At 35.3% G+C, this 18,408-nt stretch overlaps 1 protein-coding gene across 2 annotated transcripts in view; it reads right to left on the reverse strand.

The window, feature by feature from the left end:
• kcnt2b (potassium sodium-activated channel subfamily T member 2b) overlaps window positions 1–18,408 on the reverse strand; it is a 187,664-nt gene that overhangs the window by 69,463 nt on the left and 99,793 nt on the right. For both annotated transcript variants that reach the window (XM_009299766.5, XM_068219406.2), the window contains exons 11-13: window positions 13,228–13,392; window positions 12,862–12,998; window positions 10,019–10,082 (exon numbers count right to left, since the gene is read on the reverse strand). In XM_009299766.5, coding sequence (XP_009298041.1) covers window positions 10,019–10,082; window positions 12,862–12,998; window positions 13,228–13,392 — 366 coding nt within the window. The remainder of the gene's footprint in view (window positions 1–10,018; window positions 10,083–12,861; window positions 12,999–13,227; window positions 13,393–18,408) is intronic.

The following is an 18,408-nucleotide window of genomic DNA, read 5'->3' on the forward strand; positions in this document are numbered from 1 at the left end:
CGAGTGTTTCCCAAAACGTGCAGTTTCTCTGTTGCAGATCCATCGCTTGAACCACGTTAGTTATACCATAAAACACCCATAATGATGCTCTAAATTGGGTGGAGTAACTACTTCTTTAGAGAAATTTTTTTTTTGTGCAAATTATGTTGTTTTACACGCACATTTATTTAAAATAAAATCCAATTTTAGTTTTGGTAACTCGCATATACTTGGCACTCGATTTCCATATTAACTGAAATATATGTAAATGGCACATATGTCCTATGTTTGCTTTAATAATTTTACTGAGAAGTTGAACATTATAAATTCTATTCTATAATGTATCACTTACAAAAGCTAACAAGTTTTCTAATATCATATAAATCATAGAAATAAATAAATATAAATAAATAAATAAATAAATAAATAAATAAATACTGAGTCTATTTAATATAAAATGAAATGCAATATTTAGTATTTATTAGAAATAAAAAAATCATACTTTCATAATACTATTAATGATATTAATATTAATAATAATAATAATAATAATAATAATAATAATAATAACAATAATAATAATAATAATAATAACTATTATTATTATTATTATTATTATTATTATTATTAATATTAAGTAGGATAGTTTCTTTATTTTTTATTATTATTTTTATTAATAAATAACCTACTATAAATGAAAAGAATTAACATATGGTTTTTGTTTTCACAAGCTTTGGAGACGTAACATAAATTTCCGATCTTAAATAATAGGTCACCAATAGCTTTCGCCATGAGGCTGTGTTTAAAATGACATCAATGTTTTCAATGTGCACTGCGAAGGGAGTACGATTGTAAACATGAAAATCGCTAAAACTGAACTGTAAAAAAAGTGTGAAAGCAAATTACATCTAAGAAAGAAGACCTTAATCCTTTTTTATTTTTATTAATTCCAACTTTGAATATTAGAATGTTCTAAATAAATAGGGCATAGGGGGGATAAGTGGTAATAGATCACAGACAGGGACTATGTTTTTAACTACACCTCCAGAGCTGTTGTTGCGAGTGCTCAAGTTTGCGACGCAGTTTGCGAATGTTTGTCGGAGCAACGGATTAGGGAAACAGCAAATAAACTAACTATGTTTGTAAAGACGAAACTTGCGACCTTAGTTGGCTAACAATGGTTTTATGAAAAGCACCCCAGGCCTGAACATTTTATGTTTTACTTTTGGTTTCAGTTTGGTGGTAGCATCCTTGAGGAGCTGCCGCTTGATTGTTTTATTTTGCTCATTAATATAATTAAAATTTGTCAGTTCTCCACCTCCTTTTTCCCGATGGCCAGGTGGCTATCAATCTTACTATAAAAAAAAAAATAAATAAATAAAACTAAACTAACAACGGTCACTGAAAAAAATCTAATTACAGTTTTTCTTGTTTGCTTTGACCTGGTTAAAGAAACTAGGTTCCACTTTATTTTCATTATCACTATCCCAGCAGAGCAGAAGACAGGTCTTGCAAATGTGTAAACCCTTTCTCATTGGGATGACACATTTTGCCCACCATTTTTCAAAGCAGTTAACAGATTTCATTTAAGCAGTCCAAACTCCATTGTTTTAGTTATGGTAACCAAACAGAAACCATCTATTCCTAACTATTAAAAACTACCAACATCAGTATGAAATCACTGAAGCACCGGTTTGACACTCCTTCACACAAATCTTCAATTAGCAATCAGTCTGCAAACCTTATAAAAACGATGGAAGGTCTGTGTTGTTCTGTGCCAGCATTGATGGAGGAGGTCAAAATGGCTATGTCCTATACTCCCAATAGATTTGACTGTATATTAGTTTACATGTGTTTTCTCTAATATTTACAGTATTTTATTACTTTTATCTTATCTTTAGTTTTCAGCCACATTTTGAAAAATATCATAAATTCAATATATATTTAATCAAAGCATATCTTATTCTGGATTCAATTCTTTGCAAAAAGGCAAATTTGACAGCCCAAATATAAAGACAACAAATGGCATTGGCAATAAGCTACAATGGCAAGCAATGGAGGTGCACTGAGTTTTGTATTTTGTATTTTGTTGTCCATTGTGTAATGATTAATTGAAAGAGCTCATATACTTGTTTGCAAGTTATGTTGCTTGAAGGTAAAACTAGCTTTTGTTGCATATATTAAATGTTTTGACACGATATGTGCCTTTTGCAAGCAAAATGTGTTGTTTTGACCATGAGTGCCGCTGTTTAGGCCTGTGTGTTTACTGTTTTGAAAATGTGGAGTTTCAGTTGACAACTGCATCAAAGCAAACGAGAAAAACTGTAAATATGGATTAGCAAAACGAAAGCAAATTACATCTAAGAGAGATGACTTCATGGCTTTTTTAAAAAAAAATCATTCCAAGTTTAAATGTTAGAATGTTCTAAATGGATAGGGCATAGGGGGACGAGTGGGAATTGAACACAGCCAGGAAATATGTTTCTAACTACAGCTCCAGGGTTGTAGTTGCAAGCGTACAAGTTTGCGATGCAGATTGTGAATGTTCATTGCAACAACGAATTTGGGAAACGCAAAATCAACAAACTGTTTGTAACGGCACAACTTGCAACCTTAGTTGGCTAATGTTAGTTTTCGGAAACACACCCCTGAAATGTACAGCAAATTTAAATATAGTATAAAAATAAAAACATATTTAAAAATGCAAAACAATATTAACCTCAATTGCATTCTAGGTTATACTCTTTATGTGCTATATGTAATGCTATAATGTAATTTTTTTTTTTTTTTTTTACTAGAGTTTCAGGCCATGTCCACACATACACGAGTATTTTTTGTAAAAAATAAATAAATAAATAAAACTTGTCCACATACTATATGCACAGTTTAAAATAAATCTTTGTCCACACAAAACCGCAAAAATGCCAAATGAGCACTGTCAAGAACATGCCAAAGCAATAGTTTGTGATATACTCCTATACAATAGATGCCTAAAAAATGTAAAGCACAGCAGTTTTGTGCCTTTTGAAATTAAGTGGGATAATTGCCTATGTATCAGAATGTTATAAGCTCCATTAGTACTTTTATTTGCATAAGTATTTGTTTACATTGGCCACTGCATAGCCATCTGTCAAGTAAACAACAGGGATCACACAGTGCAATGTGATGTTACACAAAAGACATGTCTAAAAATTTACTACACAGACTACACAACTACACAGAACCCACTTTTTTAGGAAATCTTCACCCTGACAGGAGTTTTCAAAGAGTTTCAGTTTTAGTGATATAAATACTGTGTTTTGGGTGTGGATGAACAGTTGCTGTTTTCTGGTTTCTATCCTTCCTGTTTGAGTATAAGTAGAATGTCTGCTTAATATATGTTGACACTGCTCCTTCAACAGACATTTAACTGACTATAAGAAACTTTGCAAGTACATGTCAACTTACACTAACCTTAACCCTAACTCCAACCTCAACGGCCTTATAATCTAATGAGAATTAGTTGGTATGTGGATGCAATGTAACTTAAATTCAACACAGTGTGACTCTTTATTCTGTAGTTTACAAAAAAATCTAAATTTTTAAGAATGTTGGAAACTGCTAGCCCATAGACTTCGAAAAATAAATAAATAAAAATAACATGGAAGTCAATATCTACCATCCAACATTTTAATCCAAAGAAACTTAATTACATTTGAAACAAGTGCAGGGAAAGTAAACTGAACAAACTGTATCTATATTTGCTGAGCTTGTTTCATGATTTGGTGTTTATGTTTAGCAGAGCTGTGATGTGATGTGCCAATAATTACCTCATGAGTATTCATATTTTCGACCTATTTTGTGTGAACATAAATTCTTATTTTTGAATATTGGCTACTGATGTAGTGAAAACATCATAATAAAAAAGTATTTAAAGAACCCCTATAATAGGTTTTTGAGAATGACCTTCCATGTAGTGTGTAGCACAGCTCTAAGTGAAATGAAATATCCAGCTAAGGTTTTAATCGGAAAGTGCACAGTGTTAAAAACTATTGATTCATTTATAAAAGAGTCGACTCATAGTGCTTCAAATGAATCGTCTTGATAACGAGTCTTTAGCTGTTTCTGCGTGACCTTGATAGGAAACTTAAGCCCCGCCCTGTGGCCCCACCCCAAACAGTAGCAAAGAAAAAGACAAGTCACGAAGATGCAGTGATCAGCTGGATATTATTGGAAGTGTGAGGGAAAGTTAGTATTTTTTTCTCTACCCAAAGATGAAACTGTGAAGAGTCAGTGGTTGAGGTTTATTTTTGCAAACATATCTCAGCATTATCGCCCAGCCTTATGCTGTTTGAGTGCTTCTAGAATCTACACGCTTACAATGGGGCATTCGTTGTCGTTTGTTAAAGGAAGGATCAGAAAAGACTATTGATGTAAGGCACTTGTCAGAGCTCAACAGGAACTGTCAGTACATGGATCAGTTTCTTATGTGATTAAAATGGTTGGCTCCTTGTTTTCTCTAGCTTGTTAACTGTGCATTTAATTGTGTTTTTTTACTTGTAAGTGCTTGTACTGTATCTGGTAAATTCTTTCTATTCTCATAGAGCGTCTAATGCCACGTTGAAAACGCGACACACTTTCTTTATGGATTTAAATGCATTTGTGAGCTTGCGTTCCACTGCCGTTTGTCCTTGCTATGGCCACTGTCAGCTGTTCTTACACACGTGCAGCAACTGACCCAGCCGAGGCTGGAACCAGCAACCTTCTTGCTGTGAGGCGACACAATACAAATTAAGACAAATTAAGAATAGAGCAATAGAATGTTTTGCAGGTATGCTCACACATACACTCTGCACTCTGACTACTTCAATATAGTTGATAAGCTGTGCTGGGCATTTCACTCTGTCTCGCGCTTAACGCTGTCGACCAATCGCAACAGGCTGTCATCGGTCCAATCAGCACAGATTAGCTTCGCGCTAAGGTGGGGTTTGGGAACAAATGAGTCGCTGAACGAATCATATGGGAGTTGCTCGGATAATTAGGTGAAAATGAATACTTACTTTGAGGCAAGGAAAGTGTTTTTGGATCTTGCATGCATATCAGCCTTTTGCTGGAGACCCTTAAAACCAAAATTTGACGCTTTTAATGTATAATAGGGGCTCTTTAAAATAAAGCAGCTTACAGATTTCCGAATGAACCCTTATGAATACTGAAATCGTGGCATTAACATTTTGATTACACTGTATTCTGTTCTCATGTCGAAGTGATTAGGTTTTCATTTATTAAATGCAGTTGCTGCATTAATATGAAATGATTTCATTCTGTTCTGAATGATTTGGATATTGATTTATAAGGTTAAAAATGGCTGCACTATAAAACCTTTAAATGAATAACATTCTTTGTAATAATTTAGCTCTTGCATATTTATTTTCATCTGGCATACAAAATGTTTCGTCACATGAAATCTCATAAAAGACATTTTATTTTATATATTATTGAAATATTAATATTGTTGTAGTGCACTGTAATCTAAATCTATATAGTCTATTCAAGTTGCAGATTCAGCACTTGATTAAGTAACCAACATGTTCAGCCTCAGCATCAATTACAAGCTTTAAAACTTCCATAAAATTCAAAATATTATTACAAAACATTGACTAGTTGTTATTACTTAGGACAAATCTAAAATGCCACTTATTATACAACAGCCAGTATTATAAAGTATTTTGACATGTTTTAGTAGTCAAGTCAACCACATCCTAACCTGTTTCATCTGTCCAGTCTACTGTTAAAACAGGGATGTTTTTTTTCAGCAGTGACTTACCTGGATGTGACTAAATACCAGACCAGCAATACAACATCTCTGCTTCCTCAAAGACCACATAATAAATAGTCTACGTCTGATTTACACAAACATAAGATGGAAAGTTGCATAAATCTGACTGAATACCATGATAGTTGTCTTTGGAAGGTTGTTTAGGATGTTTTGCTTTACTATGAAGATTTGGTCCTTGCACAGTGTGGTTCCCCATCACTTTATTTTTTTACCAGCAGGGGAGGGCAACGCAAGCTTCAATCTCACTTTGGACCCAGAGCTCAGTTATCCTCCAGCTATCCTCCATACTGTCCAATTTTTAATGGGCTTCCCGCAGGTAAGTGTGCTTGACAAATAAGGTTACACACTCTTTTCCTTCCGATATGCACCAGACACCTTCTTATAAGCACTCTATACTTTATGGGAAACATTGTGCAATTCTTAGTGTGCTCCACACAGGTGAGCAGGCTTGACAAACCACCTGTAAGAGACACAATTTCTCCTCTTTATGTGCCATTTATTCATAAACAAATTTAGAGAGGATCACATGCTCATGATTGATCACATCTGGTCCCGCACCAGCTACTCATATCACGCCAATCAGACGATTTTCTAAGAATTCTGAGTTTTTCACTCGAAGTCATCTTTGTCCTGATGAATCCACCCCTACTCCTCCCTCTTCTCCTGATAGGGCAGCATGGCGGCCCAGTGCTTAGCACTGTCGCCTCACAGCAAGAATGCCACTGGTACTGGGCCAGTTTCTGTGCAGAGTTAGCATGTTTTCCTCATGTTAGCGTGGGTTTTTCTAGGTTCCCCTCAGTTTTCTCCCACCTTCAAAAGACATGCAATATAAGTAAACTGAATAATCAAAAATGGCATCATAGACAACTTTTAGTCAGCCATATCTAGATCTACCCGGACTCAAACTCCCCTCTCGCCCTTTAAATGGAAGGGAGCCCTGAGCTCAAGGATATTCTGATTCTGGGCGACCCCAGATTAATAAAGGGACTAAGTCGAAATGAAAATGAATGAATGAATGTCATAGAGTTTATACATTAGTGCTCTCAGATGATTTGAAATGCTTCTTTTATCCTCAATCATAAGTCGAAAAAAAAAGCAACAGCTAAATTAATAAATATTAAATTAAATTATTTAGTCAAACCCACCAACGATTATATGGCAGAGCCAATCCCAAATACAATTTATAGCTTGTGTTTATCGCCAAAATGTTTTGAAATTCATGCCCAAGCAATTTCCACTAATGTGCACATATCCTTCCTGACATTAGATGGTTCTAAATGAAAAAAAATCATGCTAAATCGTGCTACTATGCTTCTGACACTCGCTTGTAAATGTCATCACCTCATGGTTTTCCTTTTGTACTTATTGCAAAAACTTTTACCTCAGCAAACAAACACCTGGGGCCTCATGTATCAACGCTGCTTATGGACAGAAACTTTGTATACGGCAGGTTTCATGCTCACGTTTAGATTTACTAACGATAAAATGAATGTGAGAATGTGCGTTGGTCTACGGCAACTTCATGTGTGGCGTACATTTATTTCTTGTGTGTGTTTGTTTTATTTCCATTGGCGACTCCTAGAGGCAATTATGTTAAATTGCACACTACAAAGTATATTTAAGCCGTGCAATGGCAGCTGTATGAGACGGGATCATCTGCATGTCTAGCAGGTATATAACGTTTCCATACCATACAGTTGACCAGCCAAACATTAAAGTGTAATTTGCAGTGATCGCTGGTTTTCCCAATGTAATTGGAACCATCGACCGCACGCACATTGCTATAAAGGTGCCATCTGAAGACGAATATGCACACGTGAATCAGAAACATTTCCATTCAATAAATGTGCAAATAATATGTGATGCTCAAATGCACTTAACATAATACACACACTTATTAATGATTCCTACTTGTCTTCCTTGTGAAGAAGAGTAGGCAAAATCTGACATGCAATGGGGAAAAAAGAAAAATATGTTCATCAGACGCTAGATTCGAACTGGGCTCAGGAATGACAGTGTCAAAAAATGATGCCATGCGCTTTATGAGCTACGCCAATAACACTGCTGAAGTCTGCTCAACTATCACTCTATAAGCTCATTCCAACGAGGTGCCCAACCAGACCCCGCTGCGTTACCGCGTCAGCTAAACTCTCCCATTCTGTTTTTTTTTCTTTTGTTAATAATTCTGGAGAGAACAAACGTGCATATAACACGACTATTCTCCAGTTTACCTTCGATAAGCGCACCTCCTATTCACATTCTGTTAAAAGTTTCTCTTTTTGCTTGCTTTTGTCATTGCTTCTTCGGTTGGTTTTGCCAAAGTAGAGTCATTAGCATATTCATACAGGGGAGGAGGCAAGGAGGGGTTTTGTGCTCGTGCATGTTGCACTCAGTTTCAAGTTCATTTGGATATACAAAGAGAATATGCGTGTGATTCGGCATACGCAGTTTTTCATACACCTGAATTTTTCACTGCGAATGCACATTTACAGTTTTGTGCGTACATAATGTTTTGATTGATGTTTTGATTTTGATAATGTATGATTTTAACGCAAGTCTTCGTACATAAGGCCCCTGGTCAAAAGTCACGTGACTGCCCTTTGTTTAGTCAGGAAGGACTGAATGTTGATGATCATTGTGCACAATAATTATGTGTGACCAGGTGCACACTCTATCATCTATCCTTAAGGCTGTTCTATTGTTTTGTGACCAAGAAGGGGGGCCATGCTTATACTCTTGCCACTGAGTGTGTGCTTATCCTAGTCTGCAAAAATAATAATAAAAAATGGTTGGATTATGACATATCTCAAGATCTCCAGTCAGGGCTGGATCTGCCAGTTCCCAATCTACTTCATAACCATTTGTTCCATATTTCTTTCCATGTCGTGTCCATCTCATTTCTTGGCTGCTCTTCAACTTCAGGTGTTTTTATCCTTATCTTCACCTAGGTTTGACGTTCCCTAGCTCCACCTCTGGCGTTAGAACCCTGGACTCCACCTCAGCTCTAGGTCCATTAACTCCACAATTGGAGGTCATCCCAATGGCACTTAAGGTCTCCTTAATCCCTCTTGCTCTGCCTAGGTCAAAGGTCATCAAGTCATCACCACATGATTCTCACTCTTTAGTTGGTCATATCCCTTAGCTCTGCAACACTCTTAGAAATAAAGGTACAAAAACTGTCACTGGGGGCAGGTACATGTACATTTTACCTACTCTACTTTTGAACCTGTTCAAGGTACCATAAACACATATAAGAAGTACAAATATATGTACCTACTGAGAAGTGACAGCTTCTATATCTTTATTTCTGAGAGTGTAAGATCTGCCATTCTTCTGGTTTCACCTTCTTTCTGGAACTACTCTTGCCCTGGTCTCCCCTTTGGTCCCATAAGTGAACAGCTACATCTTGTTCCTCAAGATCAATGGTGCCAACCAGAATCCAAGTTCCTCACTGACACAATGGTCTCTGCTTTCCCAAGTTCCACAATTGTCGATCAGATTCCTGATTCCATTTTTTGAGAGGTGCACATCAGCATCATCCTCATCAAGGGCTATGTGCCTGCATGAATGCTGCGTCCTAGTCAATCCAGGTCATTCCTATCCTTCAAGCTTTCCAAGGTTTTGTTTATATCTTTAATGTTTATGACTCCTTGTCCACCACCAAAATTTCCATCCTCAACTAATTCTGGCCTTTTTGGATGAGGAGTATTGTAATAGTCATATTCAGTTATATTTAACATCTTTTCTTTGTTTTCTTTGTCCCATCACTCATCTGTTTTTATGGTTATATATTCTATATTCACTTTAATTGCACATTAATTGTTATTGCCAGTGTATTTAATCCCTAAGTTTGTTTCTGTTCTTTGTCTGGCGTTGTTTGTGTTAAGAACAGCTATGACAAGTTTTTCATTACAGTTACATTATTACATTTTTTTTTTCTTTTGATTTTGATTCGAAATATGACCCTGATGTGTTCTTGACAGGCTTTGTGAGAGACAGCTGCCTTTAGCCTACATTACCCTACCAACTAAATCTCACTTCCAATTGCCTTGAGACTAAATCATTTTATGTTGAACTGTCAAAATGTGGCATCAGTGGGGAAAATATCAAAAAGTAAAAGAGAAATAGGGTAATAGAGGGGATGTTAGAAGTGGCAGCTTTCTAGAGGGTAGAAAAGCAGGAATGGAAAAAAAGGTGAGAAAATGAAGTTAGAGGGGAACGTACAGCAGCAAATCGGTCCACTTCAAACCGGTTGCTCAGGATGAAACAGGCTTCGGCATCATCCATTCTGCAGCCAATCAGCATCAGGACAAAGAGAGCAGAGAAACACGTCCAGGTTCCATAAAAGGGGAAAATGAGAGGGAGAAAGAGAAGACTGAACAGTTGAGAGAAACAGAGAATGTTAAAGATCCAGACACGTCTTTTTTTTTTTTTGGCATATTGATTACCACAGAAAATAACTTTAACTTGACCCACAGTTAAATCATTTTTGAATTGAGAGTTCGTCACCTTAGAATTAAAAGGTTCTATCTGACGTTTTTGTCAAAATTAGGTTATTCACATATTGCGATGTTTTTTTTTTTTTTTTACTTTTTATTAAAAAAAAATAATAATTGTTACACACTTACTGTTTGCTATATGGAATGCAAAAACTTTGAAGCTCAGTTTCTCAAAATCATTCAGAATGCAGATAGAACCTTATAATTGCAAGGTGTCAAGTTAGCATTCATTAATGGATTATTGTTAGAGATGTCTAGATCTGATCACGTGAACAAAAATAGGTCCCGATCACAGTTTCAGTATCAATCGGAATCAGACGTTGCCTCCCAATCATATATATATATATATATATATATATATATATATATATATATATATATATATATATATATATATATATATATATATATATACATATATATACATATATAGCCCCCTTAGATTTTTTTTCTTTTTAATGATGCTTAACAGAGCAAGGAAATTTTCACAGTATGTCTGGTAATGTTTTTTTCTTCCAGAGTCTATACTCTTTTTGTTTTTTAACATGTTTTGATATCGAAGTAAAATAAAACCTAAGTCATACATTTAATCTGGAGTTTCCTTTCAAAAATGTCCAGCCGTTATTAGCACGTAATGAATCTTGGGGCGTTGAGGCCGCGAAGGATGTGGTTGTGTCCTTTATTCCCTAGCAAATCAAATGCATTTTGGGGCTGCATTTGAAGAAGCCTTCTAATTTTTAAAAAAATTTGACTGCCTTCGTCATACCACAATGACACAGTGCACTTCGAATGCAACCTTCGGATGATGCAGTCTTTGAAATTAGATATCTCTTATGACTGAGGGCTGGAAGTATTACAAAGTTGATGACAACAAAATTGTCATAGCAAACTGTGAAATTTGTAAACTTTTTGCTATTTGCTTTTGTATTATAATTTTTTTTAATTTGCTGTTGCACTAAAGTCCAAAAGTGAAGCACTATACTATTAATTGGAAATGTTTTTTATTACTTGGTGTTCAAGCTACCTGCTCTGTTTGTTAAAAGTTGTTAAAATAAGGTGAATTAAATGCAGAAACATCCTGGATCGTTTCTCACTCTTTAAACTTTTTTTCATGTATTATAGAAGTATCGGATATGGTATTGATAGTGGTTTATACTCAAAATCAAAGGACTCTCTCAAAAAAAAAAAAAAAAAAAAAAAAGATTCGCATATCCCTAGTTATTAAGCTGTCAAACTGTCTAACTGATAACTTATGTTAACTTATGATGTTTCCTTTCACCTTTTAAGCTTTGATAATGTAATGTGATAAATAGATAAAATAATTAACATATTGTCTTGATAAGGACTACATTTCATGGACATCATTTTGAACTAATTAAATGATTAAGTTTTCAGCATAATATCAGCAAATATTATTACAAATACTATTATTAGTATTAAAAATGCAAATATTACCTAAACATTGTTGAATTCTCATTTACTGTGATTCTTTATTTATTGGCATTACATATATACATATATAAGGATTTTTTTTCTTCTGCAGAAAGTCTTATTTGTTTTATTTCAGCTAGAATAAAATCAGTTTCAAATTTTTCAAACACCATTTTAAGGTCAAATGCATTAGCCCCTTTATGCTATATATATATATATATATATATATATATATATATATATATATATATATATATATATATATATATATATATATATATATATATATATATATATATAGATAGTCTACAGAACAAACCATTGTTATACAATAACTTGCCTAATTAACCTAACCTGCCCAGTTAACCTAATTTATCTAGTTAAGTCTTTAAATGTCATTTTAAGCTGTATAGAAGTGTCTTGAAAAAATATCTAGTAAACTATTGTTTACTGGTATCATTGTAAAGATCAAATAAATCCTTTATTAGAAATGAATTATTAAAAATATTATGTCTAGAAATGTGTTGAAAAATCTTCTCTCCGTTAAATAGAAATTGGGAAAAAAATAATAAACAGGGGAGCTAATAATTCAGGGGGCTGAATTATTCTAAATATGTATTTAGAAATATCATAAATAATAAAACACTAATAAGGATATAATTACTATATAAATCACAATTTTAGAACAAAAATGCCAGAAAATTACACTTTTTCTTACAAATTTAAGGATTTAAGCACATCATTATGTAATTTCATAATTATTTTGTTTTTGAAATGTGGTTTAATGTAATTTTGATATTGTGATATGATAAACTAAAAAAACTCTAGAGTAAATTCTATAGATATTTGTATGTCATGTATTTAAAAAACACACACACAGAGTAAGTATACTTAATTAAAACATAACAAAAATACTTAACATTTCACAGTCATCAAATGTGGTTTTATGGTACTCTTAAGTATTCTTAAGTTAGTCTTTTTCAACAGTATTAAATTGTCTTTAAATATATTTTTAAAAACGTATGTACTTTTGACATCTGAAGAACTCATCAAGATTTGAAGACCATATTCATAACCTGCAAGTAAGCACAGTTGTTCACCACTTCAGGTAATTAGTGTGTACTCAGCGGGTCTTACTTTGCCCTCATTAGGTCCTGATCTTTGAGTGCAGACCCCTGCAGGTAAATGACCCTCTGTGCCCACAGCGGGATATGAAGAACCCTCCGCACCTGGACGTCCATCTCAGCAGGACACAAGATGACCACATAGTAATCCTGCACATGATGAGCTCCAGTTAGCATAAAAAATGAGATCAGACAGACACCGCAAGACAATAAAACCCAGATCATTCACACATAAATATCTTGGTTAAATTAAATAGATGTTCAGTTAATCCTAGGACAAGAGCCTTAGCTTTAGCACTTCTGAAGAGGATTAAGTAGCACACAGCATGCAGCCTGGGATCAAATTAGCAAGAACATATACCCATTTACATCAACCTACCTGCAGTCTGGGGTGAGCAAAGAACTCGTTGAGGAAGTCCATGAGCAGGTCTATCTTGAGACAGCTGACACATAACACTACATGCTTCTCAGTCTGAGCACGGTAACGGCTGTAGTTTCCTCCAGACTTCTGTCGCTCCATCCATAGGAAAGCCAACTGCTCAAACTAAGGGATGTTACAAGGGAAAAGACTTCATTAAGACAGTTTTACAAAGAGGCTTTAGCTGTGTTATCAGTAGTCGTGATCAGTGAAATTATGTTTTGTGTACAATTTAATACTGAATAGTTTCTATTCTTGTTTATGCTGAACAGTCAGATTGAAGAAATATATAAAGATGCATTATATGTGTGTAGATATGACTAGTCTTGGAGATTGGATACTTCTGTGGATTGGTAAAATGAACGGTTCGTTATTGTCATCAATGATTCCGCGAAGAGCCTTCAAAATCATTGCAGTTACATAGGTGTCATTAGACCACAGGTGTCTAACCGTGACGATCACCAGTGATCTAGCCTGTGCAGATAGCTGCCAATTTAACGAACTACAATCCCACCATGCACTTTACACACACACCAGTTTCCAGATCACTGATGATTACACAAACACACCTGGAAGTTGATCAAAAACTGATTACATTGACCACAGGTGTCAAATCCAGCTCCTGGAGGTCCGCGGCTCTGCACAGTTTAGTTCCAACCCTGCTTCAAGATTACCAGTAGGTTTCAAACAAGCCTGAAGGAGTCAATTAGTTTGATCAGGTGTGTTTAATTAATCAGCTTAATGTGTTTAATTAAGCTGTGCAGAGCCGTGGCCCTCCAGGAACTGGATTTGACACCTGTGGCATAGACTATATGCACTGGTTACGTCCCCTCACTTGTTGCTAAATCTCACATCCCCTCACATGTTGCTGAGTCTTGTTAACCTCTAGCATTAACAAGCGTTCTCTGATTCTAGTATTTCCATGTTTGACCCTAGCTTTGTGTACTTACTGACCTATCAGGCAATAACTTTGTAGACGGTGTTTGCTTAGAAGGCCATCTCTTAAAACTTACTGAACTGAGTGTTTGTGAAGATATTGAATTGTTTGTGTAGATACATAATAGCTGTTGTTGTAGATTGTGTGGGTGATATTGGCAGTGAGGTTCTTTTATATGTTCCTCTATAAAAGCCCTTCAGACGCATGTTTGTTTGAAAGTGGGTGTAAATGTCTGCTTTGCTTTTAGTATTGAGTACATAAAGGGATTCTTAGCTAAGATTCAGATATTTTATAGCTGAAATGGTCCAATTATGCCCTTTTAAAAACATGTAACATAAGTTGTCCCTAGAATGTGTTATCATAGCATGCTCTAAATATTCTTTTTTTTTTCTTTTTTTTTGAAGCACAGAGATGTTGTTGTCTCTTTAAGTGCAAAACATTTTATCTTGGTTACACTGGGAACAACAAACAAAATATCTGCATGCATTTTAAAAGTTGTGTTAGTTTAAACTCTTATTATTCCATTTTCTGAGCACACAGACAAGAATATCATGCACAGAAAGGATATAGGGTCATATGAGTATCAAACTACAGTCTTAAACTAACTTTTTTGACAGTTAAAATAAATTCCTGCTCTGCTGTATTTAGAACCTCCACCTATTATATTTTCTGCACCCCACGCTAGATCATTACAGAATCACCAGAGCTGGCCCCAGATCCACCTGAATTCCCAGAATGGCCAGAGCCCCAGGAGTCCCACGAATAGCCAGAGCTGCCACCTGACCCCTACATATTGCTACAATAACCGTGTGATCTCCCTGTGCCGTTAGAGTTGTGTGATGTCCCAATGCCACCAGAGCCATGTGACCTTCCAGTGCCAAGAGCTGTGTGACTTATCTGATTTTCCTGACCAACCTGGGCCGTCTGACTTGCTGGTGCCTCCTGAGCCAAATATTTGTCACCAACTGGAGCTGTCTGACCTGCCTATGCGTTCTGAGCCAAAGCCACTGCTCCATGCTTCAGGACCTCTACTGCACCTTGTCCCAGGGTCAACTCTGCTCCAGGCCCCCTGCTATTACATGGACCTGGCCCACTATAATCTCCCCCTTTTCTGCCTCCACTCCAACTCTTGGGAGTGTCTGGAAGTTACAGTCCTGGGGCCTCATGTATTAATGCTGTGTACACACAAAAACTTTGTGTACGCCAGGTTTCACGCTCACGTTTGGATTTACTAACGATGAACTTAACGTGAGAATGTGCGTTGGTCTGGGCCAACCTTATTTCTGGTGTACGTGTATTTATTGTGTGTGTTTGTTTTATTTCGACTCCTAGAAGCAATTGGCGACTCCTAGAAGCAATTATGTTAGATTGCACGCTACAAAGTATCACACTACCATATGTGGAAAAACATTGATATTAATTTATAATTGATAAAATGGGTTAATGGGTTAAATATATATATATATATATATATATATATATATATATATATATATATATATATATATATATATATATATATATAGCATTGGCAGTGTTGGCCTTATTAGAGGACATTGTCAATGGTTGAATCTGAAGGCTTCAAGGCGGCAGGGTGCGCGATGGGTGGCTTCTTGGTGAGTGATGTATTCAAAGGTATTATTCCAGCTAAGTATTTTTATTCCAATTTTTTTAAATAAATATAATTATTTAACTGCATATCAGGAGAGTGCGGTTATCTATTAAAGTCGTGGCTGTTGCGTGCTGAGCGGGCAATTGGGCAGTTAAAGTGCCAGTGGTGCTGCTTTGAGTGTGGAGGGGTGCTGCTATACCGCCCTAAAAAGGTGTTCCTCTAATACATCTGTGTCTGCCACAAACACAGATACTACTCCAGACAGTAAAGTGTCACCTACAATTAAGGCAACTCTCTCCTGAAAAGGTGTTAGTTTAGCATCCCTTGTTCCCCAGCCTCAACGGTCCACACTTTGACAGTGCACAGCTGTTCTCCTCTTAAACTGCACCTTTATATCAGACCATTTCTTTTCTAATTCTTTCACAGTGCAATGTTTAGACCCCACTGCGTTAACTGCATTAGCTAAATTCTCCCCCTCTATTTTTTGTTGTTGTTGTTGTTATTAATTCCAAAAGACAAACTTGCAAATAGCACAGTTTTCATCTAGTCTACCTCCGATAGGAGCACCTCCAATTTGCATTCTGTGAAGTTTCTCTCCTTGCTTGCATTTGTAATTGCTTTTAGGTTAGGAGTCATTACCATATTTATATGGGGGAGGAGGCAAGGAGGGGTTTTGCACTCGTGCACGTGCACTTAGTTTCATGTTAATTCGCATCTACAAAGAGAATATGCGTGGGATTCCGCGTATGCAGTGTTTCATACAGCTGAATTTTTTACTGTGTACGCACATTTACAGCTTTGCCCTTACACAATCTTTTAGTATTAATTCAACACAACATTCCTTTAGATTATGTTTGTGATGTGATTTCCAGGGCAACAGTTCTGGCTTTCTGTTCTGACCAATTGAAAAAAATAACTTACCACTGACACTTTTTCTGGAATCTACTACTGACTTCAATGTGTGTCTCTATAGTGGTTAATTATAAAATAAAGACTGGTAGTTTGAAAGAGAACAAAACAATGAATATCTGATTTAAATAAGATACCAATAATATTGTAATGACAGACTTTGAAACTCTTTTACTATAAACAACATAAGACTTATGACCTGTGTGCTTAAAAGGTTCACTTTAGTGCATCGCATCATCAGATGTTAATAATCAATCTGCTTGGCGCAAAGCCAAAAGTGGTGCTCTGCACTTGCAGAGTGGATACACATGCGCTAGAGAAGCCATTCTGCAGACCGGTGCTGTTGTGTTGGCATTTCATTTATTGCAAACTCAAAAATTTAATACCCATGCTGCATCATTGGTAAAATAATTATTACAAATGTGTTAAAACATGTGCTCATAGTTGTGTAAAATAATAGGTGTTTTCTATATATAAAGTTATTTGTTTTGTAAAGCAGTGTGGCTTTCGGTTTAGTTTGTTACCTCAGATTTAAGCTAATTAATTTGGATGCGTCAAATGGCGCGAGACACAGAACATATACACATGCAACTTTGCCATGCTTGAAGCTTAGAGGTGGAATATAATTAAAGTTAGTTTCCATGTGCACAGACAGAGGAACTTTGAACTGTACATGAGTCTGTTTAAAAACAGTGGTCGGTGTGCGCCAGTTAACGCAAACTTCACGATTCACTTAAGATGTGATATTATTCACACCATATCGCGGAAATACTGCGTGTATGAATTGGTCAAGCAGTGTATTTATGCATTTAATCACTAGCTTTTCTGACATGCTTAGGCCCATTGTAAATGACGTGCAGCATATCTAATTTCTAATTTAAATATGACATTCCAAATCATAAAATTAAAAGTTAATGTTTAGATTTCTAAGACATACACATGTCATATGTACATGAAGTTTATATTTCTAAATGTATAAAAAAAAAAAAAAAAATATATATATATATATATATATATATATATATATATATATATATATATATATATATATATATATATACATACATAAAGCCTATATTCATCAGGTTCTAGCAACATTTTCAGGTTTTGATGAATAGGCTACTGTAATAATAATAATAATAATAATAATAATAATAATAATAATAATAATATTAATATTTTTTTATCTATATAGCGTCTTTCCAGAGCTCACGGACACTTTACAAAGAATGTAACAAAAAGAGATTGACATAACAGACATAAGTAGAGGCAACATTAGGTACACAAACATACAGGAAGTCAACTATAAAAAAAATATGGAAATACAAAACAAGACCTAAGAGACAAATAAGCAGAGTACAGGTTGATCAAATAAAGTGGTCAGTTTGTCAGAGCAGAAGTGTAGTATTCAAAAAACAAGTGAGTTTTAAGTAAAGATTTAAATTCTGAGAAATTATTAAAAGAACAGAGTGACCGTGGTAGAGAGTTTCCAGAGTTTGGGTGTAATGACACTAAATTATCTGCCCCCCTTTGAAGAGAGGCGGTAACGAGGGAAAGCAAGAAGGCCAAAGTCAGAGGAGGGATGTTTTAGTACTATGGAGGGGGCGAAAACCAGATTAATACATTAATACTTTAAAAACACATTTTAATTTAAATGGTGAGGTTGTATTGTTTTGTTTTATTT

Source organism: Danio rerio, chromosome 3 (assembly GCF_049306965.1).
Source record: "Danio rerio strain Tuebingen ecotype United States chromosome 3, GRCz12tu, whole genome shotgun sequence".
NCBI lineage: Eukaryota > Metazoa > Chordata > Actinopteri > Cypriniformes > Danionidae > Danio > Danio rerio.